Below are 26,750 nucleotides of genomic sequence, written 5' to 3'. Positions count from 1 at the left end.
GAACAGGTAAAAGAGGATGTAACAGATCAACAATTTTCTTCCATATCGATCTATGGTGCATTCCCAATGCATAGGAAGCAATGGCCTGAGGAAAAGATAAAACATAGCCCTGATCATCTACCACATCATGTATGTATCTAATTCCCAATTTCATGAGATTGTATGCCCAAACAGGTTCCTGTAAAGCAAGTGGAATGTCAAAGATGGCACTCCAATGAATACTTTCTTTCCTCATTGAGTTAGCCCCCGAGCAATTATCAGGAGCCCATTTGACTTGGGAAAGGACTTGTTTCCAGTCAAGTATCAGAGTAGTAGAGAAAGGACATCCAGGTATCTTCCCTACAAATCTCCCAATGACAACCTCCCAATGATCAGTAGTCCAATGACCATAAGCAGAAGTCCTCATGTTGACATACATAGATGCTATCATACAAGTCCATGGCTGTTGTTGGCGGAAAAAAGTATGGAGCATAGTCGCCTTCCTTGCAAGTACATGATATCTTATGTTGAGGATATTAAGTCCACCATGCATCCTAGGAGAGCACACCATTTCCATCTTCATCAGTCTCAATGCTTTCACAGCAGTTTTTGTCCTCCATAACATCTCCATAGCTTGAGACATAAAGGCTGAAATATCTCTAGAGGACCAATGTAGCAAAGGCAAAAAGAACTGGACATAAGACATTACAATGGACTGTACTATTCTGAGCCTGACATGAAGTGGCCAAGTAGAAATTTTCCAGTATTCCAGTTTATGTTGAAGTCTTTGGAAGATCCATTTTAACTGCTGCTTCCTGGTGATATGCCATCCTATAGGATATCCCAAATGCCTGACTACATCTTTGGAATGCACCACCTGACCTGGTCAGAGAATAGAATGCCAATCACATTGTTTCAGGGGAAGCAATTTAGATTTGTCAAAATTGACATGCAATCCCGCTGCCAATCCATATGATGATAGAGTGGTCATAAGCATGTGAACTTCACGGGGAGAATTCTGTGGCATAAAGAAGGAATCATCAGCATATGCTTGTGCCAAAAAAGATGCAGCCTGAGGGATTTTAAGACTAGTCATCTGTCCTGTGTTCGTAAGATGATCAAGATACATTAAGAGGGGATGGGTCGCAATGGCATAGAAGAGAGCACTAAGAGGGCAGCCTTTGTCTAATTGATCTACTCCAATGTCCATGACCGAGATAGATGACCCCCAAGAATGCACTGAGAAGTAGAGCCAGAATAAAGCCAGTAAACTGCATTTGCTATCTTCGGACCAAAGCCCAATTTTGTCATGATTTGAGAGATAAAATCCCATTGAACAGTGTCAAATGCCTTAGCAATATCTACCTGCAATATGAGCACATCTTGATGCGAGTACTTAGCATATTCAATTGCAGTCAATGCATTGGAGATATTGTCATGGATTTGTCTTCGCGGCACAAACCCATACTGATGAGGATGAAGGCCCGCATTCAGTATCCCGTGAAGCCTATACACAATCATTTTGGCAATGAGTTTATAAACTACAGGCATCAAAGTAATAGGCCTCCAATCTGACATATGGTCACACAGATGTTTTTTGGGCACAAGTTTGACTATGCCATGCTTCCAAGAGTGCGGTAACTGATTTTCTTGCGAGGCAACATTGATCATTTGCAAGAGGACATCTTTCAAATCATCCCAAAAAGAAATATAAAATTCCATCGTAAGGCCATCCCAGCCAGGGGACTTGTATTTGCTAAGGTGGAACAATGCATTATCAAGTTTTGTATCAGTAAAAGGTCTCCCCAGGGTAAGAGCATCATCCATTTTCACTATTTCAGATACATATTGGAGGAATTCAGTCCTCGCATCAGTCATTTGATTTGATGGGGAACCAGGAGCAGAGAACAATTTCTGGAAATAATTTTGGCATTCATCTTGGAGATCAGAGAAAGAGTGCGTCCAAGAGCCATCTAGCTTCATTACCCTTAGACATGAGTTTTTCTTTCGAGTAGCATGCAGGCCCTGGAAAAAGGCTTTTGATGAGCAGCCCTTATCCATGAGGAGCTTCATTCTTGCTCTAATCTGCCATTTGTGCAATTTCCTTTGATCATTAGCAGTCAATTTAATCCGGGCATGTGAAAGGGAATCATTTTTTGATTCAGAGAGAGGCCTTAAATGTGAAAATTCAGTCAATTGTTGTGCTGTCCTTTTTGCCCATTTAACCTCATTCCTCCATTTAGTCATATGCCAGTTTCCATACTCCCTAATGACATTCTGTATACGAGAGACAAAGCTGTCCCAAGCATAATCTATGTCCTCCTGGGCATGCAAAGGCAAGGGATGAATTGCAAATCTGATCATTTGCTGAAAATATTGATGTTGGAAATAAGCCGGATTGACATGCAACAATCTACTGGAAAGGGGTGGCAAATCATCCAGTGGCATACCGAGGTGCAGATTCATCCATAATGGGGCATGATTTGACAAGCCCAATGAGAAGTCTATGAGGAGATGAGGGCTAAAATCTGCATATTGTGGTGGGTAAAACAAATACCATCTGTCAAGCCTTGCCCAGTATGTAGTAAGTGCATTGTGATGAAAAGTATATCCAGGAATTGACCCTTGGAGGAGCAGCCATAAATCTTCAGCTTGCACAGAAAGAAGCATGCTATCCCATTTCTGCCTTTCCAATGATAGCATATGAGATCTTGAAGTGGTGTTATCTCTTGGGAGAGGGGAATTATTAAAATCTCCACAGATGAATGCATTAGATCTCCATGGGTATTTGCTTAAAGAATCCCATAAAGAAGCCCTCATGGCAGTAGGTCTGGGATGCATAGACTGATGCAAACTCAAGAATATCACCATTGACATTACATTGTATGACCATCCATCTGCCACTGCTGTCATTGAAGGCTAACTGAGGCTCCAGCTCATGCCTAACCATTATGCATACACCTGAGTAGGTAGTGGTACCAGCATAGTATATGTCATAGCCGCCAAAATAATCATGATGACCAACCTTAGAGTGTTGATTATGCTCTTGCAAGCAAACAATATCTCGCCGCATTTTATGTACATAATTCCAAAAAAGCCTCCACTTTGAGACATTGCAGAGGCTCTGTACATTGTATGTAAAGCACTTCAGTGTTGATGCATGAAAAAGGTATTTACAGTAAAGTATAAGTATAGAACAAGATGTCAGAGAGGCAAAGCCTCTGCCTGCATGGGCTGTAGTCCCTCATGATCCATGAAAGAAATAGCATTCTCCCCTTCTTCAGAATCACATATAGGGATGCCCTTCTTCAAGACCCCCACCCAATTTTGAAGGACAGGAGCTGAAGTAGAAGCGTGTCCTGGTGAGGGAGAAGAAGCATCCCATTGACGAGATTGAAAGGGGCGTTGCTTCAATACAGCTACCTTCTTAGGTTGTTGAAAACCATCCCGATCAGTTTCCGGAGATTCCTTTATCTTCTCTTTTCTTTATCTTTTCCTTTTCCAGCAACAAGTGATTGCACCTGATTAATTGGTTTGGCATTCTTTGCTCCATTTCTATTTGCTGTCTTAGCTTGCAAATTCCCAGAGAATGCAGAACCTGTTACGGTTTCCCATAGGGCGTGGAGGACAAATGACCTGTCCCAAAGAAGCAGCCAGGCCAGGCAATTCCTCATGCATATAATCCGGGAAGCTAACAACATCAACCCATACAGGACAATGATGTCGTATAAGACTTTGATAATCCTTGTTTGGGGACCAGGGCATAGCATGTACCATCTGCTTCCCGTAAAAGAGGGGAGAAAGCTAATTTAGCTTTTGTTTGCACAAGCATCTGATAAATGCACCTCATAAAAGCCTCTAGATGCAAAATATACTCCCTCTATAAAGCATTCTCCAAGGATGGACTTAATCCATTGTGCAACATCACTGGCTGCTGGGATTCTTCTTGGAAAGAAAATAATAACCGCGGTTTGAGATAACTTCCTGAGAAGATTCACGAGGGATGGCAATTTCAATTTGTACGTGACCTCTGGAACTGGTTTGCCTTATTCCTGGCGTGACTGCTGAAAGTCATCCTTTAGGGTATCAAACACATATTGAGCTTCCATAGTAAGTTCATCATCTTGTGTTGCAGGCTGTGAAGGACGTCGCTTAGCATTTGCAGATTTTTCTTTTCGAGCATATGTACAAACATCCGAACCTGAAGCCATGATTGGGATACGACAAGGCAAGAGGGACTGTACGGAGAAGTATGAAATGAAATGAAACAAGCGAGATACAGGACTGTACGGAAAAGCACCAGAGCAAGACTCGGGACTTGTATGGTAAAAAAACATGGGACTGTACGGACAGCGCTGGACTGTACGGAGGTACACACGGGGCTGTACAGAAAGAAGCCTGACTGCACGAAAATACAAACGGGGCACAGGAAGACTGGTTTGTACGGAAAGACGGATAGCTGTAGGGACGTACGGAAAGACCTTGAGGAAAAAGTACGACAACGCAAAAGGTACGGGGCTATGTACGGAGCTGTGCAAAGGAGAACCAGAGCTGACGCGGGTTTTGGTACTGATGTATGGAATCGTACTGACGTACGGATGCTGTACGACGACCATACAGATGTACGGGCAGGGTTGCGCGAGATCCCTGGCGAGGCCAAACAGCAGAGCTCCAACACACACACACCACTTACCACTCTCTCACACACACTACACACACACACACACACACACACACACACACACATGTTGGAGATATCATAGCCAAAGAGTGTGTTGGTGTGTAGTACTAGGTGATCTAGTACTAGTCTATGTGTGTGAGTCATGTGTGAGTGCCACGTGTCATTATGGGACTTATCCCATATGCACCAGGTGCTAGTGTGTGAGTGAGTAGCCTATATAAGGCTTGTACTTGTCTTGCCACACTTGATGAATGAATGAAAGCCTTTGTCATGTCTTCATTTGAGCATCATTTCCTCACACCCTAACCTTCTCTCTCTCTCTCTCTCTCCACCATGTTTTTAACACACACACACTTTTTTTTTTTTTGGGTAATATCCAGTGGAGTATATTTATATGCTCATAAATTTACATGATGGGAGGTCTCCGAAATGGAGAGTATTCCAAAGATCAGAAACATAAAAAGAAAAGCTCTATGCAAGAAGCATCCATATCACCCTCATGGCAGGCATCATATAAGGATTGCCGCAATGAGGCTCGGAAAGATTCATATGACTTGTTGAATCTGCCGACCCAAGTATGCCAAATTATGCTCACTCCAGATTGTCCAAAGAGCCCAATATCTCACCCAAGAGAGAAATAGTGAGTATTGAGACACACACACATACACACACACACACACACACACACTTTTTGGGGGTAAATGAACCATTTATTAAGAAGAATGTACATTCATAGCTGTTTCAAGGCGGAACAACTACTATGGAAGACTAGAAACTGTGAGAAGTGCAGCGGAACTGAACACCAAAGGAGGTATATATATATATATATAGAGAGAGAGAGAGAGAGAGAGAGAGAGCAAACTACTCACGTAATTGAACAGTAAAATTGAGAGAACAAGGGAGAGAGAGATGAGATAGAGAGAATGGGGAGAGGGGCCCTATATAGGGTCCCCCCCCCCCCCTACTCCCCGCCCCCCGCCCTAGATGACCGACTAGAGGAGTAGGGGGTGGCCGACTGGTAAGCCGATTGGCTGGTTGATGAGCATGCAGGGGTTTAGAGGCATAAAAGGCCCCCAAACAAGGGCGCCTACTAGGCACCATAGGAGCAGTCTAGTGGCAGCACTACGTAGGCCCCAAAGGAGGGCAAAACAACCCCGTATCTGCTTTGTACACCCCTCCCCACATGGGCAGCATCCATTGCTCTCCCCCTCTGCCTCTCTGTAGGCCATCCTCTGGTGGTTCTAGTGATGCCCTATAGGCCATGGTATGTGCCTTGTAGGCATAAATAAAGGCACTTATAGTGTTAGTGTCTTTTAGGCCACATAGGACACTTAGTCCTATGTGACACCTAGGACACTTAGTCCTAGGTCTAGGTACTTGTACCTTGTACTCCTTTGTTTTTGGTTTATCTAAGTTTGATGTGACGGGTGTTCTTCTGCGACCCTTTGCTATCTGCACTCTCTCTCTCATTCGACCCTTCAGTGGTATCAGAGCCACGTTTAGATTCGTCACTTGCTCCAAAGCACCCTTTCCGTACAGATCGTACTAGTTGCCCGTATTAATTGTTAGCGCTTTGCATGCAAATAACACACTGTGGACTAATCCTAGTCACGGTGGGCGTCCCCACTGAATACATGTGCACATCTAAACAAATATATATACAAATAAACATATATATATTCTCTGGTTGACCGGAGTCAACACTCTTGATTATAATTAAAGAGCTTTGACCAAAGGTCAAGGCGCCTTAATTATAGCCAAGTCTCTCCAACCAAAGTTGGCACATCTTGGTTAATCAGGGTTAACCCTCTTGGCGCATGCCAAGTCTTGTTGACCGAAGTCAACACTCTCTGACCGCATTCAGGTTTACTTGAATCTTTGACCGTAGTCAATCCTTTGACCATTAAAATAACTCTTTGACCATAATTAACACATATAAAACTCTTTAATTATGATCAAATAAATGGTCAACTGTACTTTGACTTAAGATACTTTGACTTAGGATATTTACATTGTGGTGACATCCCCTCGGCTTCCACTTGGCATCTAATGCCGTATAATTCTTGAATTTTACGAGATACCTGTAAAACTCCTTACCCTGAGGGCCTTTACGTACAATATGGTACACAATTTGCTTTGGCTGAAGGACTTCCTCCAGCTCATCCACTTCTGGTGGATCTTCTGATAGTGGTTCTGTAGGCTCTGGTCCTTGAAATTTCTTTAGAAGACTCACATGGAATGCATTGTGAATCCTCCAATGCTCTGGCAATGCTAATCTGTATGCAACCTCATTTATTCTTTCTGTAACCCTGAAAGGGCCATAGTATCTGGGAGATAACTTTGCATACACTTTCTGTATGCCTTTAAACTTGCGGAGCCTAGCTTTTTCAAACCTCAAAAGTACCCAGTCCCCTTCCTTGAGATCTAACTGTCTCCTATGCTTATCTGCAGCTCTTTTATGTTTCTCTTGAGACCTTTCAATTGCTGTCCGGACTTGGCTGTAAGCTGTCTGGAGGTCTCTGACAAACTGATCAGCTGCAAATATTTCATCTTTGGTCCTCAATATAGGTGGCAAAATCACCTTCCCATATATGACTTCAAAAGGGGCTTTCCCTGTAGAGCTATGTACTGTATTATTGTAAGCAAACTCTACTAACGGTAGGTACTTTTCCCAGTCTGAACTTTGGTCACCCACGTAGCATTTCAGCATATCCAAAATGGTAGAATTTGCTACTTCACTTTGACCATCTGTTCGGGGATGGAAAGAAGAAGAAAAATTCAGATTCGTCCCCATGTTATCAAATAAAGCTCTCCAGAATAGACTGGTCATTTTGGGATCTCGATCACTAACAATGGACTTAGGCATACCATGATGTTTAAAAATTTGTGCCATGAACAGCTTAGCCATATGATCTGCCTTTATGGTTTTGCGAACCGGAATGAAATGAGCTTGCTTGCTGAATCTGTCTATGATAGTCCAAATCCCATCATTCCCTGACTTTGATCTCGGCAAATAAAAAATAAAGTCCATTGTAAATACTTTCCCATGGTGCCTTTGGCACGGGAAGAGGCATAAGTAGGCCAGGTGCCTTCCGTCTATCGTACTTTATTTTCTGACACGTAAGGCATTCAGTAACAAACTGATGTATATCTTTCCGCATTCCTGGCCAAAAGAAATACCTCTCTAGGGCTAGAGTTGTTGCTGTAATTCCTCTATGTCCAGCATAGGGAGGTGCATGGCATTCCCCCAAAATCTTTTGCCTCATCTCCTGGGTGATGCATAGGCAATCATCTTTCATTAAATACCCATCTTTCAGGGAATAGTGACTGGTGGATTGCCCTTCTTGCATTTGCTGTAAAATTTCACCAAAATCAGAATCATGAGCATATTGTTCCCTCATGCCTTCTAGGTCCTGATGATAAGCAATAGTTACATTATTGACCTGGGGTCTTCGGGACAAGGCATCTGCCACTTTGTTCCGAAATCCAGAGTATGGACAATCTGAAAATGATACATTGACAGCATGTTTGCCCATTTCATATGCTTCTCGGAAAGCTTGGTCTGAGTCAAAAAGTATCTCAGACTTTGGTGATCTGTTTTGACAGTAAAATCTGCATCCAAAAGATAGTGTTTCCATGTATGGATGGCATGAATTACAGCCAATAACTCTTTCTCATAGATTCCTAAATATCTTTCCGCATCCCGAAGTCGCCTGCTTTCATAGGCTACTACATGACCATTCTGATGCAATGCAGCCCCAACACATTCTCCACAAGCATCGCAATCCACATCAAAAGACTGATAAAGATCCGGAACTACCAGAATAGGCTCTGTAGTCAACTTTTCCTTGAGTGTATTGAATGCTTTCTTCTGTGATAATCCCCATGTGAAGGCTGCATTTTTCTTAGTGAGGTCATGTAATGGAGCTGCGATATCAGCAAAATGTCTGATAAACCTTCTGTAGTAAGAACACAAGCCTAAAAAGCTTCGAACTTCATGCACAGTTTTCAGCTCTGGCCATTCCTGAATGGCACGGATCTTCGCTGGATCCATTTGTATCCCATTCTTGGATATTATATGCCCCAGATAGTGGATTTCTTCCAGGAAGAATTCACTTTTCTTGCTGTTTGCGTAGAGCTGATGATTTCTCAGCTCTTGAAACACTATAGCAAGATGTTCTCTGTGGTCTTCCTCTGTCTTAGAAAAAACTAAGATATCATCAAAGAAAGTACCCGTAAAATGCCTGTACTTCCGGAAGATACGATCCATCATTCTATTGAATGTGGCTGGAGCATTTGTCAACCCAAAAGGCATCACTAAGTATTCATACAACCCGAATGTAGTGCGGAATGCTGTCTTGTGCACATCCTGAGGTTGTATCCTCACTTGGTGATAGCCACTCTTTAAGTCTATCCTGCTGAAAACTGAAGCTCCATTTAACTGATCCAGGACATCGTCAATACGCGGAATAGGGAATCTATTCTTGATGGTCATTTTGTTCAGTGCGCGATAGTCGACGCACATACAGAATGAACCATCTTTCTTCTGTACTAATAGTACAGGGGAACAAAAAGGAGACGAGCTGGGCTGAATCAACCCTTTGGACAGCAAGTCCTGTATCTGAGCCATAATCTCCTCTCTCTGAGTCGCACTGACTCTATAAGGGGGTCTGTTTGGTGGCTCACTACCAGGCATTAACTCTATCTGATGATCTTCTGGTCTCTCTGGGGGTAACTCCCCTGGCAAAACATCAGAAAAACAATCTTTAAAGTTTACCAGAAACTGAAACTTATCTTTGTCTGCATCATTCATTTCAGCATGCATATCATTCTTTTTTTCTTTTACAAAAACCATGTACGCAGAAATTGCAGACTTTATTGCTTTACCGCATGAAACATCAGATACAATGGGGATAGTGTCCCCTTTATTCCTGGCAATTAAACGCTGATTTTTCCCCCTATGCACAAACTCCAGCACTCTTTCAGGAAGAGTCAACTTCACTGCCTTGCGGTGAAACCAAGGCATCCCCAAAACTACATCATAATGTTTCAGTGGAGAAATGAAGAAGTCTTCCTGATCCACATAACTCTGAACATGAAGACGGAGCTTCCCTATCAAGGGAGTAACTGGCACAGGATTCCCACAAAACATTTGATCGGCATCCAAAGCCCTGCCTAACTCTTCCGTCTTTATTCCCAGCCTCAGGGCTAGATTCTCTGATATGAAATTATCAGTAGCCCCTGGATCAAATAAAATTAGCGCTTGCTGGTCTCTAACTTTGCCCCATGATAGCAGCAATTCTCGTTCTTCTGGGTTCAAAGCATGACCCAGTATATCAGGAATTCCCCCCGCCATTGGCTTTTGCGGTCCTCGTGGCTTCTCTGCCTCTTTTCCCTTCGATGTTGAAGGCTTTTCTGGGCACTGGGCAGCCACATGCCCCTCTTTACCGCACCTGAAGCATTTCCCATCTCTACGGAATTCCGCTATCTGTTCAGGGGTAAATAGAGATTTTCCCTTATAAGTCTTTGAAAACTGAGTACCCCTCGGCTTCTGAGGCTGAAACCCTTTCTTTTCAGCCTTGGGGTACTCTTTCTTTTCTGATTTTGTAAAATCAGTTTTCTTTTTATCAGCACGTCCTGCACGCAAGGATGGCACTGTAGATGGATCTTGTAGCGGCACAAGACTCGCTACTGAAGCTGAATGCATAAGATCTTGAATATTCTTTGCCCCCAAAGCATTCACTACTGCCTGAATTCTTGGAGTGAGACCTGCTCTGTACTTCCTCATTTGGGTGCCTTTGGAGATCTTTTTGAACGGTGCAACCTGCAAATAAGCATCCCAGAACTTTTGGTTGTACCCATCCACTGTATCTCCTGCATCCATGTGCAAGCTGTCCCAATCTTGAAGAACATGGTCTCTAAACTGTTTAGGCATGAATTGCTGGTAGAAGGCTTTCTTGAAGCCCTTCCACTTCCGTGGGGCTGACCCATGTGTGGTCAGTGCACTCCACCATGCACTAGCCGTTGCTGTCAAGTGTAAACTGACCATTCTTAATTTGGAGGATTCTGAAAATTTTTCTGTACCGAATGCAGCATCAAACTGTCTGATAAACTGCAATGCTTTGTCTGTATGACCATACTGTCCATTGTAGGTCATAAACTTGACAAATTTTCCTCCCTCTTTAAATTCCTTGGTCGCTTTGGAAGACTTTCTCTTCCTAGACTTCTCGTGTTTCCTTCTTTTCCTGGATGATTTATCTGATAAGGAAGAAGAAGACACAGAGGTCGAACTCGAGGTAGACGATGATGGACTAGGAGATTGGTGATGATGCCTCGATCTCTTTTTACTATGGGACCGTCTCCTATGAGATCTATGAGATCTCTCTCTCTCAGGCTGTACACGAGAGTGTGCCTCCGGCATTGGCACGTCATATACTGGATTAGGCATAGCTTCTGCTTGAAACAAATGCTGAGCCTTGGGATCCCTTTTGAGATTTTCCAGCTCTTGTATACGAGTGCGTACCATCTGTTCAAATTCTTGTTGAGTTTGCGGCACATTTCTCTGTCCTGGATGTACATCCCTATCTTGTGAATCCCACTGGATAGGTGATTGATCCATATTCTGAGATCTGCAGATTTCTCACACAGTGCGGGTAACTGATGCACACTACTTTTGCTTTTCCAACAGAAAAAGTACCTCAACAAGAGGTGTTTTGCATTCACAATCTATGCCAGTACTGGCTGTCAGTTCAAGGCATATACCCACACAGTTGCCAAAGCATCAACAATTATATTGCCCTTTTCTGGCTGCTGCAGATAGCTTCAAAAGGCATCTGTTTTTACCTCTTTTTACTGCTCAAAGGCATGCATACTCTTTTTCTGCAAATCTCTGATTCCTATGTTTTTCTGCTGTTTTTCTGACAGTGAAAGTCTGACTAACAGATGAAAATTACTAGCAGAAACAATCTCTGCAACTGTCTTCTTTTTTTTTTTGTAGACAGTAACCAGATAGGTAACCGGCTGGATACTCTAACCAGACTGACTGGTTCTGGTCTGGTTAGTCTGCAGCTAGACTAACTGGACTGGTTACACCAACCAAACTGATCTGGTTAGTTTGCAACTGAACCAACTAGACTGGTCACAGTCTGGTTACAGTGACCAGACTAGACTGGATGGGTCAAGTAAGTGGACCTCTAACCAGTCCACTAACCAAGGTTAGGTTGGATAAACCCAGGGTCTGCCACCTCAGCCACCTGTCTAGCTGGCACTCCAGGTCAGCTACCACATGTCCTGCCACGTCATCTGTTGGACTGGTTGCCACGTCATCTGACACGTGTCCATATGACACATCAGCAAATATCTGTGCACTGCCACGTCAGTGCCTGTGCCACGTTTACTACCATGTCATCTGCTGACCTGGCTAGACGCCACATCAACGCACTACACGTGTTTGCCACGTATCACCGCACGTGTCAGTGTATCTGTGCATAGAGCCACGCCCGCCGCACCTTGGTGACCGTCGATCTGAGCCTTCATGAAGATTTGTTGAAGGTCTTCGTCAACATCTCTGTCAGACAACAGAATAGCACACCGTGCGTTGCCTTCAATTGCTCCCATCTGCGCTTACTCTCCGTCAGGGGCATCACGCAGCCGTCTGCTCATTAATTCGTGGTCACGGAACCTTTTACATCGCCATTCACCAGCTGACACCCCCGCGCTTGCCAACCATTCAGTACCCGCGTAAGAACGTCTCTTTGGGGTCATCAGCACAAGATTGCCTTCCCGATTTCCTGATACCAATAAAACCAGACTGACCGGTGAAAGACAGCTATGGCTTCCATATCACCACTCTTAAATGACGGGATTTATACTCTCAAAAGCTCTCCCTCACTCCCTCTCTCTGGAGATGCACTAGGGCCCAGGACAATTCGTCGGGCTGGACCCCCCCGAAGGTCTTTATTCATCCACGAAAAAATCTGTTACATAAGTTCAGCGTAGAGCTATCTCGTAAATCTCCCTCATCCAAAACGTGAATAATCTCTTCTTTTACAAGAGCTTCAAGCTCCATTCAAATTGGCAACATGCCACTTGTCTAAAATCTAGACTAAATCCTATTACAAGACACTAAGGGCCATTCTGGAGTCTTCAAAGCTCTCAGTCACACGAACCACCTCCTAGATGCTTGTCAGGCTCCCATTTCGCTTAGGAAAAATAATCCTTCCTAGTACCTGCAACAATTAATTAAAGCGTACCACCATTGTACCCATTAATTGTTAGTGCTTTGCATGCAAATAACACATTGTGGACTAATCCTAGTCACGGTGGGCGTCCCCACTGAATACATGTGCACATCTAAACAAATATATATACAAATAAACATATATATATTCTCTGGTTGACCGGAGTCAACACTCTTGATTATAATTAAAGAGCTTTGACCAAAGGTCAAGGCGCCTTAATTATAGCCAAGTCTCTCCAACCAAAGTTGGCACATCTTGGTTAATCAGGGTTAACCCTCTTGGCGCATGCCAAGTCTTGTTGACCGAAGTCAACACTCTCTGACCGCAGTCAGGTTTACTTGAATCTTTGACCGTAGTCAATCCTTTGACCATTAAAATAACTCTTTGACCATAATTAACACATATAAAACTCTTTAATTATGATCAAATAAATGGTCAACTGTACTTTGACTTAAGATACTTTGACTTAGGATATTTACATTGTGGTGACATACCATGGAAGTGACCAAAGATAACATCAAAGAGTGTAGGAACCCAATGGCCGAATGCATCTGTACGTAGAGAACCAACCATACAAGCAAGCATAAGGGCCCAAGGCTGCTTTTGCTCTAAAAAGGAGGTCAATAAAGTGGCCTTGCGCGCCAACATGTGAATGTGAATATTGAGAACGTTCAAACCCCCATGCATCCTGGGTGAGCAAAGTGTAAATTTACTTAGTTAGCTTTTAGAATGGTGGGCCTTTTAATGGTTTGTAAATAGATAGTTCTTTTAGTAAGGGGAGCCATAAGTTGCCACATGGCATCATAGGCTGGCCATCCCATATGTAAACTTGTAATTGATGCCAGGCCCACACCTATAGAAGGGCGCTCTGCGACAATTCATTTCTTAATGCAACCTTGTTGTCACTCATTATAGCTGCCATGGCCCATTTCCCCTCCTTGTGGGCAATATCCCGCTGTTGCAAAAGAACTCGTCGCCCCTCAATCTGTAGTGGTGTCAAATCCTTGTCTATGGACAGGGTGGGATGGTCTCGTAGAGCGGCTCGGCGTCAGAGTGTCGCTAGTCGAGCATGTGAATCTCTGAAGCGAATGACTAGGGGCTGCTCTCGGTTGGGATCTCTCCCAACACGCCATGCTCCCTCTATGTCATGGTCGGGGACCCCCATGGTGGTGGTCACAAAGGTGATTGCCTCCTCCATGGGCGTTGTAGTGGTGCTGGTGCTGTCTCGCGTGATCCCTCGTATCCGAATGTTGAGGGCCTTCAAAGCCCTCTGCTGCTGCTCCTGTATGGCGGCTGAAACGATTGCCTTTGTGGGCTCTCGTTTCGCCACGTCCACCCATCTAGTCGTCTCTGCTATAGTCGACTGTATCATGGCTATCTGTGCCTCCATCTCTGTGACTGGGGTCCCTCCAGGCGCTGCTCTGAGGGTCCCGAGCTCCTCTCGAAGGTGTGTGATGTCGTGTCTGAGTCCTTGGATAAGCTTGCCCTGCTCGTGTATAATGCGGGCTTGCTCTTGGGTGTATTGGGCCTGCTCCTGGGTGTAATGTGTCAGCTCTGCCTGACGGGCCCGGATGCTGTGTATCTCGGCCAATAGGGAGTCCCAAGCATCTGGTGGGGGCCTAAGATGTCCTGGTCCAGGTGGGAACTGGATCTTGAGAGGGGTTGGAATGAATGAATGGAGAGACAGGAACGACTGAGTCTTTTGAGATCCTACCTCTTCCATGTTCTACTATTTCCGGATGTCACTCTGGCAATCCTTTTATGATTGCCTCTCTGTTCGTCAGATAGATTACACTGTCTACTTTTCTTATAATGGAGTTTTTTGAGCTTATATTTGCTGATCTCTACTTGGGAGACAGCTTCTTTTAATATAAATATTCATGGATTTCACAAAAAAAAGAAAGAGAGTGTGTGTGTGTGTCACAAGCATCCACAAGCTTGTGGCCATGCTAGCTGGTGCTAGTGCTGGCAGCCAGGTCAATTGCCACACAGGCATCCGTACAGCCATGCAAGTAGCCTTGCACAGTCAACAATATGCACACAGTCAACATACAATCAACACCACATCGTCGCAGGTCAAAAAACACAGAGTTGATTTTTTGGTCAAAAGTCAACGTGTTAACTTTTTGGACAACTTTGCCTTTTTGACCGACTTGGTCAATGGTCGGAGTTGACCAGCCAAGTTCAACGCTTGGCGTTGACCAAGTTGGCTAGGCTGACCTAACAGCCTATAAAAGGGCAGCCTTTGGCCCTCATTCTTGATTCCACAGTTGGGCATCACATGATCTGCCACCCTAGCTTCCTCCCAACCGACCGGAAGACCATCGCATTGATCTACTTTCGGACTCGACACCTCCAAGTAAGTTCCTGTATCGACTTTCCAAGTCTATGGAGGGGGAGTTAGAGCATCAATTGTCTCAATTACTGTGCACAGGCTTTATTAGACCTTCTTCTTCGCCTTTTGCTACACCCATTCTATTTGTGGCAAAGAAGGATAAGTCCGCACGACTATGTGTCGACTACAGAGCACTCAACAAGCTTACAGTAAGCAACAAGTTTCCTATGTCCCGCATCGAGTACATCTTGGAACGACTCAATGGTAGCAAAATTTTTCTCAAAGATTGACCTCAAGAGTGGCTACCATCAAGTCCGGATTTTTGAAGCTGACATCCCAAAGACAGCTTTCTGAATAGAGCGAGCTCATTACGAGTTCATCGTCATGCCCTTTGGTTTGAAGAATGCACCACCAACATTCAACAAGATGATGTCACGGGTATTTGCAGAGTATATTGGAAAGTGCCTGTTCATCTTTTTCGATGATATCCTTATCTTTTCTGCTACAGCCGAGTAGCATATTAAGGATGTGCGATGTGCCCTACAGTTATTACGTGATAACCAGCTATAGCTCAACGCAAAGAAAATCGGCTTGCTGGAAATTCATTATTTGGGCTACATCATTAGTGATCAAGGGATTCGATTGAACCTAGAGAAGATTCAAGCTATTGCAAGTTGGGCTGTCCCCACGACGGCTCAGGAGATCCGATCCTTTGTGGGTTTGTGTCAAGCATACAGCTCACACATGGATGGTTTCTCGACATCTCGAAGCATGATGTCTTGGAACTCTTGGAGTAGATCCACCATTGCTTGCTCCATCAGAGGAGCAGCTGGAACTACAATGATTTGGCACTGGACATAGACAAGTGCACATATGGCACCCTTGCGGGTGGCCCAACCTGCTTGAATATGCGAGTTTAACGGAATCCTTGGTATGCTTTGATCGCCGCGTATCACGGTGGGCTCAGGTAAACCTTCCACAATAGTGAAGGTGTCCTGCTGCCAATCAGGCGTCGGTACATGCTCATGGAACCACTGAATTCCGAGGATCATGTCGCACCCCATCAAAGGAGTCAAATTAAAATCCCGTATAAACATGGCCTTCTGAACTGAAAAAGTGAAATGGATGGCCTTATGCGTGATGTGTGTGCGCAAGCCAGGCGTGAACCTGTCCACTGCAAGCTCTTGAGGAACCAAGGTGCACCCCACTGTCTTGGCAAGCTGAGGGGAGATGGCATCTTCTGAACTCCCCATATCGAATAGGACAATAAACGGATGCCCGTTAGCTGTGCTGTATGCTCGAATGAGCGCCTTCTTTTGATCTGAGAAATCTCCCTCCTCCTTACCTATGTGCCATGTGGGATCAAGATTGATCCAAGTTCTATGTAGCACCACATGGCACACCGTGAGAATGGCGTTCAAAGCAAGGAAGACGGCATTCGTAGCCGAGGATGGAGGTGGGGTTGGAAGTGCCAATACATTGGCGATGGACGAAGTAGGTGCTTTCATAGCCTTCTCGGCGAGCCACTTAGGACAATCCTTCTTGCCATGCCCAACGATGTGGTGGCAATGAAAGCAGCTATGTTCTTGGTGGTACCGCTGCTCGTCGGGTTGCATATAGCCTCCCGTAATACACGCTTTAGCCTGCTCATCCGGTATCATCTTGGGCTTGGACTGCTTCTTTTGACCAAAAGCTTGGCCGTCTTTCTTTTCGAACTGGTTGTCCTTCTTCTGATCCTTACCTGCTGTGTTGTTTGATTGTTGCGGGGATTTGGAATCTTTTGGGACCTGCTTGGGCTTTCCCCCGTTCAACATCATCTCTTGATTTTGTGCGAGAGTCAGTGCGCGCTGGTAATCCGGCGGGTCGAAGTTCCGAATGGTGTAACGGATGGTGGTGTCCAATCCTCGAATGAATTGCTTCATCTTGGTGCTTTCCGTCACGCCCAACTGTTGCGCTAGCGTTATGACCTTGTTATTGTATGTTAACATAGGCAAACCATTCTGGGAGAGACTAGAAAACTCATCCTCTAGGTTAAGCATATATTGGGGTGGGAGAAAACGGCCTTTGAGGTTGGCCACAAACATTGCCCAAACGAAATTTGTCTTAAACGTTGTTGGGTCAGTATGCTTACTAGCCCAATGTTTCCACCAGGTCACCGCCTCACCCGTAAGATGAGGGGTTGCGAGGTGGACTTTGTCTTGCTCATCTTGAATCTGCGCTAACGGAAATTGAGTTACAAACTGATGAATAAATTGCAAAATTGCTGAATGGTCAATTACCAGCATACTTAACAAAATTTGGAGTGGACAAATTGAGTGGTGTTACTTTTGTCGATGACGAAGCTGTGACGGTGACGGCTGCTATGCTCAAACTTGCATGCATAGCAGCTAACATTTGTTTGTGTTGGAGAAGCATCGCCTCTCGGTCTAGCTTTTGTTGCCTCTCTGCCTGGGCGAGCTCTGTGCGTCGCAGTGCCTCCCCATTTTTGCGTTCCTCACGCATCAACAAGAGCAATTTTTCAAAATCTGTGGTTTCTCTTTCTTCCAGTGGCCTTTTTGCTTCTTTTTCCTCTAGATGTTGTTTTGTCTGGTCCAGCTGTCTTCTTCTGCTTTCTTCTAGCTGGGATGAATGTTCTTCGAGTTGCTGTAGGAGGACCCGATTCTACTGTAGAAGGTTTGCCATAACTTCCTGAGCACTTGGCGGAAGCGGATCTTGTTGGTAGTCTTTCTCCTCTTCAAAGTCTTCAAGGGTGAATACTTTTCCTACCCTTCCATGGCGCTTGATTGTGTGTCCTTTTCGAATCTCAACACAACCATACACTCGTGGTAGTCAGGCTGGACCAAAGCTCTGATACCAATGTAACGTGCAACGGTAATTTGATCGTGTAATTCACAGCAAGACCTTCAAACCTTTAGCGAGGAATCAGCGTTGTACACTATAGAGAAAGAAAGGAGATGAGGGTAGAGAGAGAGTAGAGTCGACAACTGATTGGGTCCTTGTACCCACTGAGGGCCCCCTCCCCCAATCAGGGGAGAATTTGCTTTATACTTGGAGAACTGAGAAATACAAAGAACACTCTTTGAGAGAGCACGGAAAATGCGTTTCTGAAGACCTCATTGTGCACACGTATAGCAGACCCAAAGACCTGAGAGGCAACGCCGACCAACACCGAGACCTTGATGCTGTCCACACTGACGATGTAGGACGCTTCTGCAAGGCAAGGGAGAGGCTTGTGCTGTCCACCGGCGGAATACAGGGTTATTGCGTGATTGAGAGAGTGAAAGCTTGGAGTGATAGATCCTATAAGAGAGCTGAGAGATGACTGAAATAAAGGCACCACTGCCAAAATATTGTATGTTACTAGTCTCATTAACACTAAATGAGTAAGACTCCAAAAGGCATCATAACTGCAATTGAAGAATGCCAAATCATGTGTTACAACGTTGGCGGTAGCATCTTCCTTACTTGCATCTTGAATGTGAAGACTTTGAAACTACCATGGCAGGCTCTCCCTTGCTATCCTCTTTGGATACTCAGAGATGTGGTGACCTTGCTTTTTGCAATAATGGCATGTGCCCTTTTCTTGTCCTTTCCAGATGGTTGTCTTGCATCATGCTTTGGCTGAAAATCGAACTTTCCTTTGTACTTAGCAAGAAGTGCATGCTCTTCACCATTCAGATTAACTGAGATGTCTTTGCGTGTCTGCTCCTCTTGAAACAGAAGTCCCACAACTCTTGAAAGGTGAGTAGGTTTGGATTATCCCTCAGGGTCAAATTGAGCGATGTGTGAAAGGACAAATATGACTTCGGCAAGGAGTTCAAAGGAGTGGAGACAAGCTGAGCATTTGGTAAAACTTAATTATATTCAGGAGCTGCTCCTTGAGATCCTGAATTCAGGCACAAGGTTTGACATTGAGCTTCTTCATGCATTGTGGGCTTGGTACATTCTTTCCAAAGTGTCCCATGTGGTTTAAATCTTTCAGTAAATGGTTCATATTTCATGTGTTAATTGAATAAATCATTAGAACACGCTTTCGTTAAAGCTCAAAACGCTTCCGTTAAAGCACAACTCTGATAGGTATCAGAGCTGGCTTTCTTTCCATTGATATGGTTACCCTTGCAGTTGTAGCCTTTGGTCAGCCTAGGATTGCCCGTGTTGGGATTAAGCGGAGAAAGGAAGTGTGCGACTCCTTGTTTTCCTATTGAAGCCCTGGTAGACACCTGGAACAGTGATGCCAAGGCCATCTCTTGCCATCAAGAAGAACATTCCCGCGACTCAAAAGAAAATATAACCTCCAACACAAGTCCAAACAGCTTGTACTGTCTGGAATGCTGTCCAGAATCTCGCCTATCCATTGACTGATGAATGGCTGATCCACGATGCTATCTGTATCCATCCACCACCTGTGCTACTGATCATGGCTTCTGTTCATATGGGGGCCTTAAAGGTGAGCGTCTAAACTAGGTGGTTGTTCAAAGCGTGGAGCATTGATTCTCCAACACACCTCCTCTATGGAGGAGTGAAGGAATGCGAATGTTTGCTGCTGAAAATATGTGCTCTTGAAGTGGGAGAGGGTATGGCAGGTGTTGAGAGGGTAGTGGGCTGGAGGAATCAGGTTGAGTAGCTGTATTAATTGTAGGAATATAAAAGCAAGAGCTAGAAACTAGAAAACTAGAAGTAAAATAAGAACAAGATTGAAAGACAAAGAAGTACCTTGAGAGAATGAGTGTAGACAAGACACAAGCTAGATAGATTGCAATGATGTGACCCATGAATATATGGGCCAAAGTACAAGACATAGAGCAAGAGTGCTTATGGGATAATTGTAGAGGTGCCACATGGCACACACTCAAGACACAAAGACTAAACTGAGACTAGACAAATGTAGACTAGGGAAATAGTACACCTAGTGTGCACTTATCTCCAACACCCTCCTTAAGTGGACACTAGGAGGAAGACAGAAAGACAAGACTAGAAGACAGACATAAAGACCGATAGACTTAGAGACAAGACAGAAGACATGACAGACAAAGATCCTGAGACACCCCTCCTCAAGTGATATCCTCATATGGGTCCACAAGGGTAGGGACAAGATGGATCTAAAACAAAATACAGTCAGATTGATAGACAAATAGACAAACAGACAAGACTAGATAGACAGAAGACTGACTGTAGTCAAACAGATGGACCTTGGAGACATTCCCTCCTCAGGTCCAAAAGCAGAATGAGTAAGACACTAGAACCCCTTGACCTACATCATCGGTGGTCAAAGTGGTAGACAAGAAATATGAAGTAATCAGAAAGCCCACTTCTCATCATATGAGGAAGGAACAGCAAGATCTGCTGATGGAGATGTTGCAGCAACATGGGCTGAGGTAGATGCAAGGGCTGATGTAGAGGGTTTGGAGTAGCAGTCCTTCTCCCGGTGATTATCACGGCCACAAATGGTGCATGGATGAGCCTTGAAACAGTCCTTCTCTATATGATTAGTTTTGCCACAATGGGTGCAAGGCTTTCTTACCTTAGAACTTCCTTTCTTTGCTAAAAATGCAGTGTCAGTTACCTTTCGTTGTTGAGTTCTTTCTTCTTCTTGGAGAGCATTGATGATACCTTCAAGAGAAGGATTATTGTGATACTTGAAGGTAGTGACAAGAGTAGCATAGGTGTCAGGTAAGCTTTTGAGAAGCACAGCAATAGCAATATCTTCGGAGATGGGGGACTTCACTGATGCAAGCTGAACCATAAGACTGCGAAGATAATTGACATGAGAGGCTATAGTAGCTCCCTCCTGCATATGTGGATCAAAGAATGAGATCATAAGTGCAATCTTAGAGTTTTTAGATCGGGGTCCAAAAAGGGTATTCAAAGTGATCCATGCTTGAGAAGCAGACTGTATGTCGGAGATGTGATGAATGTAATCATCTCCAAGACCGAGCAAGATGATAGCATAGGCTTTGTCGTTCTTGGCAGTGGGAACATAAGTGACAACTTGCTCAATGGCGGAATCTTCGGGAGCAACACGGTGAACAATGTCCCAAAGACCTTCTTTCATAAGATGGCACTTGATTTTGATTTGCCAAGTATGAAAGTTGGACCCATTGAATTTGTCGATAGACATGAGAGAATGAGTAGAAGAGGCCATGTGGGAAGGTCTTACCTCTTGCTAAGATGCAAGGGCCGTTCTTGGCAGTGGGAACATAAGTGACAACTTGCTCAATGTCGGAATCTTCGGGAGCAGCACGATGAACAACGTCCCAAAGACCTTCTTTCATAAGATGGCACTTGATTTTGATTTGCCAAGTATGAAAGTTGGACCCATTGAATTTGTCGATAGACATGAGAGAATGAGTAGAAGAGGCCATGTGGGAAGGTCTTACCTCTTGCTAAGATGCAAGGGCAGTGTCTATTCCCTTGCAGAAATGAATGAAAGAAGAGATCCAAGAAGCCGGCTCTCTCACCACTTGTCAAGGCCACAGCATGTGACAGCCCATCGAAGCATGAGGAACCAGCAGTTTGCAGATATGAGGATAACAAAAAAAGACTGCTCAGCAAACTGAAAGAGACAATGCACAGTACCTTGTAGACTCTTCAAGAGGAAGTGATGGCAGAACTGAATGCAGCAAATAGCTCGTTAACAGGAGGAAAGTCGATCTGCAGCTGCCTCTAGATGAGCTGCCTCTAGATGATGCGCAATAAATCCCAGGAAGAGACATCCCCTTGAGTCGATGAAGAAGGCAGCCAAGGAGAGCAGCAACACGGGAAGCATCAGGGTAGCACGTGGGCGAAAAAGGGGCGGCCTGATGCAGGTTGGGCAGAGATAGAACAGCTTCAGCTCCTCCTTTGTTTCGAACAGAAAAGGTACGGGAAGCAGCTTCAGAAAGTCGTGGGCAGCAACATGGAGCAGCTCTTCAGCATGAACAGGGGCGGCAGCTCACAGCGCAGCAATGGCGGGCAGAACTGAGCAAGAACAGCAGCGGCTGGCAGAAATGGTGCGCAGATCTGGCAGAGAGATGGTGGGGCAGAAAGAGGCGGCCTGATGTGGTGGCGCAGAGAATGGCAGGGCAGACAGGAGCAGCCCGTTTCGGAGATGATGGCGACCAGCTGAGCGGGGCAGAAATCTGAGAAGAGACAGCTCCTTCAGCTCACGAGATCGGGGTAGAAGCAGAGGATAGCTGGGAGAGGTGCGGCTATGGCTACAGCAGACTGAAGGGAGAGAAGAGGGATCTACATGGCTCTGATACCATGTAGGAATATAAAAGCAAGAGCTAGAAACTAGAAAACTAGAAGTAAAATAAGAACAAGATTGAAAGACAAAGAAGTACCTTGAGAGAATGAGTGTAGACAAGACACAAGCTAGATAGATTGCAATGATGTGACCCATGAATATATGGGCCAAAGTACAAGACATAGAGCAAGAGTGCTTATGGGATAATTGTAGAGGTGCCACATGGCACACACTCAAGACACAAAGACTAAACTGAGACTAGACAAATGTAGACTAGGGAAATAGTACACTTAGTGTGCACTTATCTCCAACATTAATTATAACTGTTGCTCTGGAAATGTACATGGTCGCCTCTACAAGTCTCTTCTTTGCAGAACACAGTTTATCTATGCTCAGATAATGGTATCACCAAATCTGCAATGAATCACACATTGAGGAATCACTATCAACTTACAATAGGCCCTTGAAATTATTTGCAGGATATGTCTGGGAGTTGGAGAATGAAAGCTTCTGTTCCAGGTAGAGAATTATCGATCACAATCGTCGTGCAACATCCTGAACTGGGAAATTACTTCATAGCATCACTCAGTGCAAAACAAGTGGATTGTGCTCGGTCGAACTTTGAGGGATTCTTTTGGTTAATGCCTCATAAAACAGCAGTTGGAATTTATTGGCAGGTAATTTGGATACTTAGACATTTAAGATTGGCTAACTGTCAAGGTATCATAAGGTTTGAGTCCTATTACCTGCATAAGGTGGTCTGTCATCCTTTGCGTCTGTCATCCTTTGCTTTAAGCTCTGAAACTATTTCTTTGACATTCTTTCGCAAGTGCATAATCAATTTGCGGCAATATATGAACGTGTTTTGTCAAACTCTTGGGTCTGAAACAATGATCAATATTGTTAAAATCAGTAGAGCAGAAGAGAGATTCATGTGTTTACCTGTGAGACTGTAGAGGTGGGAGACTCTTTTGAAAAGATAGCTGACAAGGTGATGGGTGAGGCATGAACCAATGAGAAAGGAAAAACTGAGGCAAGATGCCCACATGGCATCAGATGGTGGGCCCAACAAGCCCTTTCAATAATCCATGAACAAGTCCAATGTTTTGAAACACTAGTTGGAAAAGTGATAGCCAATCACTGAGACAACATTGCAACATCGGCAGGAGGAATATGCAGGCTGCTAGTTCAGCTAAAGTTCTTGTAAAAAAGCATAATGGCCCTAGAACAGGGCTTCAAAGAGCAAGGCCAAAATTAATCATAAGCAGAGTAAGTAGCTGGCTACAAGAAGTTGAGAAGGTGAGAGGCAAACATTTAAGGCATCTTGATAATCCTTTGCGGAATGATTTTCAAGGTTATTGAAGAAGAACGTGATTGGGATTTATGAATGAGCTGAAAATGACTGGAGGCATGGGCGAAGAAACATGATAAGGAGTACGTGTTTGCATCTCTTGGAAGGTGGTGGGATTGGAGGTGCAGGTGGAGAGGGATACCAGGAAATTATTATTGAGGTTGAAAAGGTATGGAAGGTTCGTGGTGAGTTAAGCTACGCATACCTTGGGCACCTGCTTCTCTTGACGGACTAGAACAGTCAGCTTCAATGCAGAACTTGGGAACGAATTGTATCTTGTTGATATAGTCTGTGACTTTTGGAGCAAAGGTATCAATCCACAGATTCTTCTTAGTGGAGCTGTCACTTATTTCATTTCTGTGTGTACTGAGCTTTTAGTCACCTACAAGGCATTATGTTTGCACGTGGTTGCTCGAAAGGTTCACTATGTAGCATAGGGCCTCAGGTCGTATACCATGGAAGGCATGATCTAATTTATTCTCAAAGAAATGAGTGTGTCCTACCAAACTGTAGGGTTTGACTCCTGAGCCAACGAGTACTTTTGTTAGAAATCAGTGAAGCAGACAAAGAAAGCTGTCCGTTTTAAAAATGGGGAAATGGGTAATCCATTAAAGGAACAACGGCTGGTTCAACTGAACTAAACCTAGAGTACAACAAACCATATAACACTGGTGAATTACGGTGGGATAAGTTATGATCCCCCACGGGTTATGGCAAATTCACAAAAGCTGGCACTTCAAAAGGCTTTGTAAATTGTCAACAACAGCGCTTTGGATTGGTGAACTGCTGCTCCAATGATTACTATCGATGACAACAAAACACACGTCATAGTTCTTCTCATTTTCCTTGGGCCCTTTGTGCCTACTACAAGCTCCCAATTTGCTACAACCACAGCATCACCCATTCCTTGAAACCTCATGCCCCCTAGGGTCGCTTGTGGCTCATTTGCTGCTCCCCGGTAGTTTTGGGCGTTCTCTCAATTCCTTGGGAACAGTGCGCAGGTCAATGCATTTACTGAAAGACAATGCTTCACAGTCTACATCTTGTATGGAGGTTGGTATCCTATATCAGAGGTGTTATAGAAGTTAATGTAGGATCGATAAATGAGAGAGCAAGTACAAGGTACAAGAGTCGAAAGATAGCAGCCGTCACGTCAACTAGAGTGTTATGAAAAGAAAAGTACATAGTACTTGTAGCTACACCCTAGGACTAGTGTCCTAGGTGTCATGTAGGGCTAAGTGTCCTATGTGGCATAAAAGGCACAAAATAAACTAAGTGCCTATAACTATGCCTACAAGGCACATACCAGGGCCCATAGGGCATCACTAGAACTGGGTGAAGATGGCCTACAAACCCCCCTCCATGGTATGGGCTGAAGTATTCTGGAAACGTCTCAAAATACCTGGTATTTTCTAGGTATGTCAGATCATGTAACAAAGGGAACCAAGTGTAAAGAATGTCGGAAGACTTCGAACTTGGGACGAGGAAGTGCCTTTGTAAACATATCTGCTATGTTGTCCTCTGTGGGAAGATAGGACAACTCTATGTCTCTTGCTGACAACCGCTCTCGAACATAATGATAGTGAACTTCAATGTGCTTGGTACGCGCATGAAACATTGGGTTACACGCAATGGCCAAAGCACTTTGGCTGTCAATGCAGACCATAGTGGAGGATGTTTGGCAAATACCAAGATCTGTAAGTAATTGTTGAAGCCAGACACACTCTACTATAGCGGTGAAGGCTGCCTTGTACTCGGCCTCACAGCTAGATGTGGCAACTGTTGGTTGCTTCTTGCTAAGCCAAGAGATACATGAATTGCCAAGCAAAAAACAATTGCCGGTATGTGACACTCTAATGTCGGAACAACCTGCCCAGTCACTATCCGTGTAAGCATGCATGGTAAGTGAACCCTGATCACCATAGAAGAGAGCTAAATCTTGAGTGCCTCTGAGATATCTGAAAACTCTCTTCACTGCCTGCCAATGCTGTGAATTGGGCATGTACATGAATCTGTTGAGCTGAGATAGTGCATACTGTAAGTCAGGTCTGGTGTGACATAAGTAAATGAGACATCCAACAGCCTGCTGATAAAGAGTGATATCACATGGTGGGATCCCATCATGAGCTGAAAATTTGAAGCCAGGGTCCACTGGAGTAGAGATTGGCTTGCAATCCTCAAAGTGAAAACGATCAAGGAGCTGTTTAATATACTTGGACTGTGACATCACGATACCCCCCTCAACATGAGCAAACTGAATGCCCAAATAATAGTGGCGCTGTCCCATGTCTGACATTTTAAAAAACTGCTGCAAATCAACCTTGAAAGCTACAATATGCTGAGTATCTGGGCCCGTGATGAGCATATCATCCACATATAAAATCAGCACTAAAAAATCAGATCCACTCCCACGGACATAAAGAGTGGGTTTTGTGGGGCTATTCTGAAAACCAAGGGATAGTAAGTGTGCATGAATTTCGGCATACCATGCCTTGGGTGCCTGCTTCAAACCATAAAGGGCTTTTCTAAGCCGGCATACCTTGTTTTCAGAATTAACAACCTCAAAGCAAGGAGGTTGTGTCACATAAACTTCTTCCTGCAGATCCCCATCAAGAAAAGCACTCTTGATGTCAAGCTGGTGCACTTGCCAATGGTGATGGGCTGCAATGGCAATGACACATCTAATAGGAGTAATCGTGGATGTGGGAGCAAAGGTCTCCTCAAAGTCAATGCCTTGTTGTTGGGCATACCCTTTTGCAATAAGACGGGCTTTGTGTCGATCTATACTGCCATTAGATTTCCTTTTTAATTTGTAGACCCACCGGGTACCAATGGCATGCTTGCCGGGAGGAAGATCTACTAATTCTTATGTGTCTTTTTTGGCAATGGATTGTAACTAAGCTCTCATTGCATCCATCCACTCTTTGCTGTCAAAAGCA

At 44.4% G+C, this 26,750-nt stretch overlaps 1 protein-coding gene across 2 annotated transcripts in view; it reads left to right on the top strand.

Moving 5' to 3' along the window:
- Positions 1-26,750, top strand: part of LOC147896539 (DUF1365 family protein) — a 58,385-nt gene that overhangs the window by 9,307 nt on the left and 22,328 nt on the right. For both annotated transcript variants that reach the window (XM_087381507.1, XM_087381509.1), the window contains exon 4: positions 22,940-23,137. In XM_087381507.1, the coding sequence (XP_087237633.1) occupies positions 22,940-23,137 (198 nt within the window). The remainder of the gene's footprint in view (positions 1-22,939; positions 23,138-26,750) is intronic.

This window comes from Dipteris shenzhenensis, chromosome 11 (assembly GCF_047967505.1).
Source record: "Dipteris shenzhenensis isolate YYH24624 ecotype China chromosome 11, Dip_SZ_1.0, whole genome shotgun sequence".
Taxonomy (NCBI): Eukaryota; Viridiplantae; Streptophyta; class Polypodiopsida; order Gleicheniales; family Dipteridaceae; genus Dipteris; species Dipteris shenzhenensis.
This window is presented reverse-complemented; position numbering and strand designations above follow the sequence as displayed.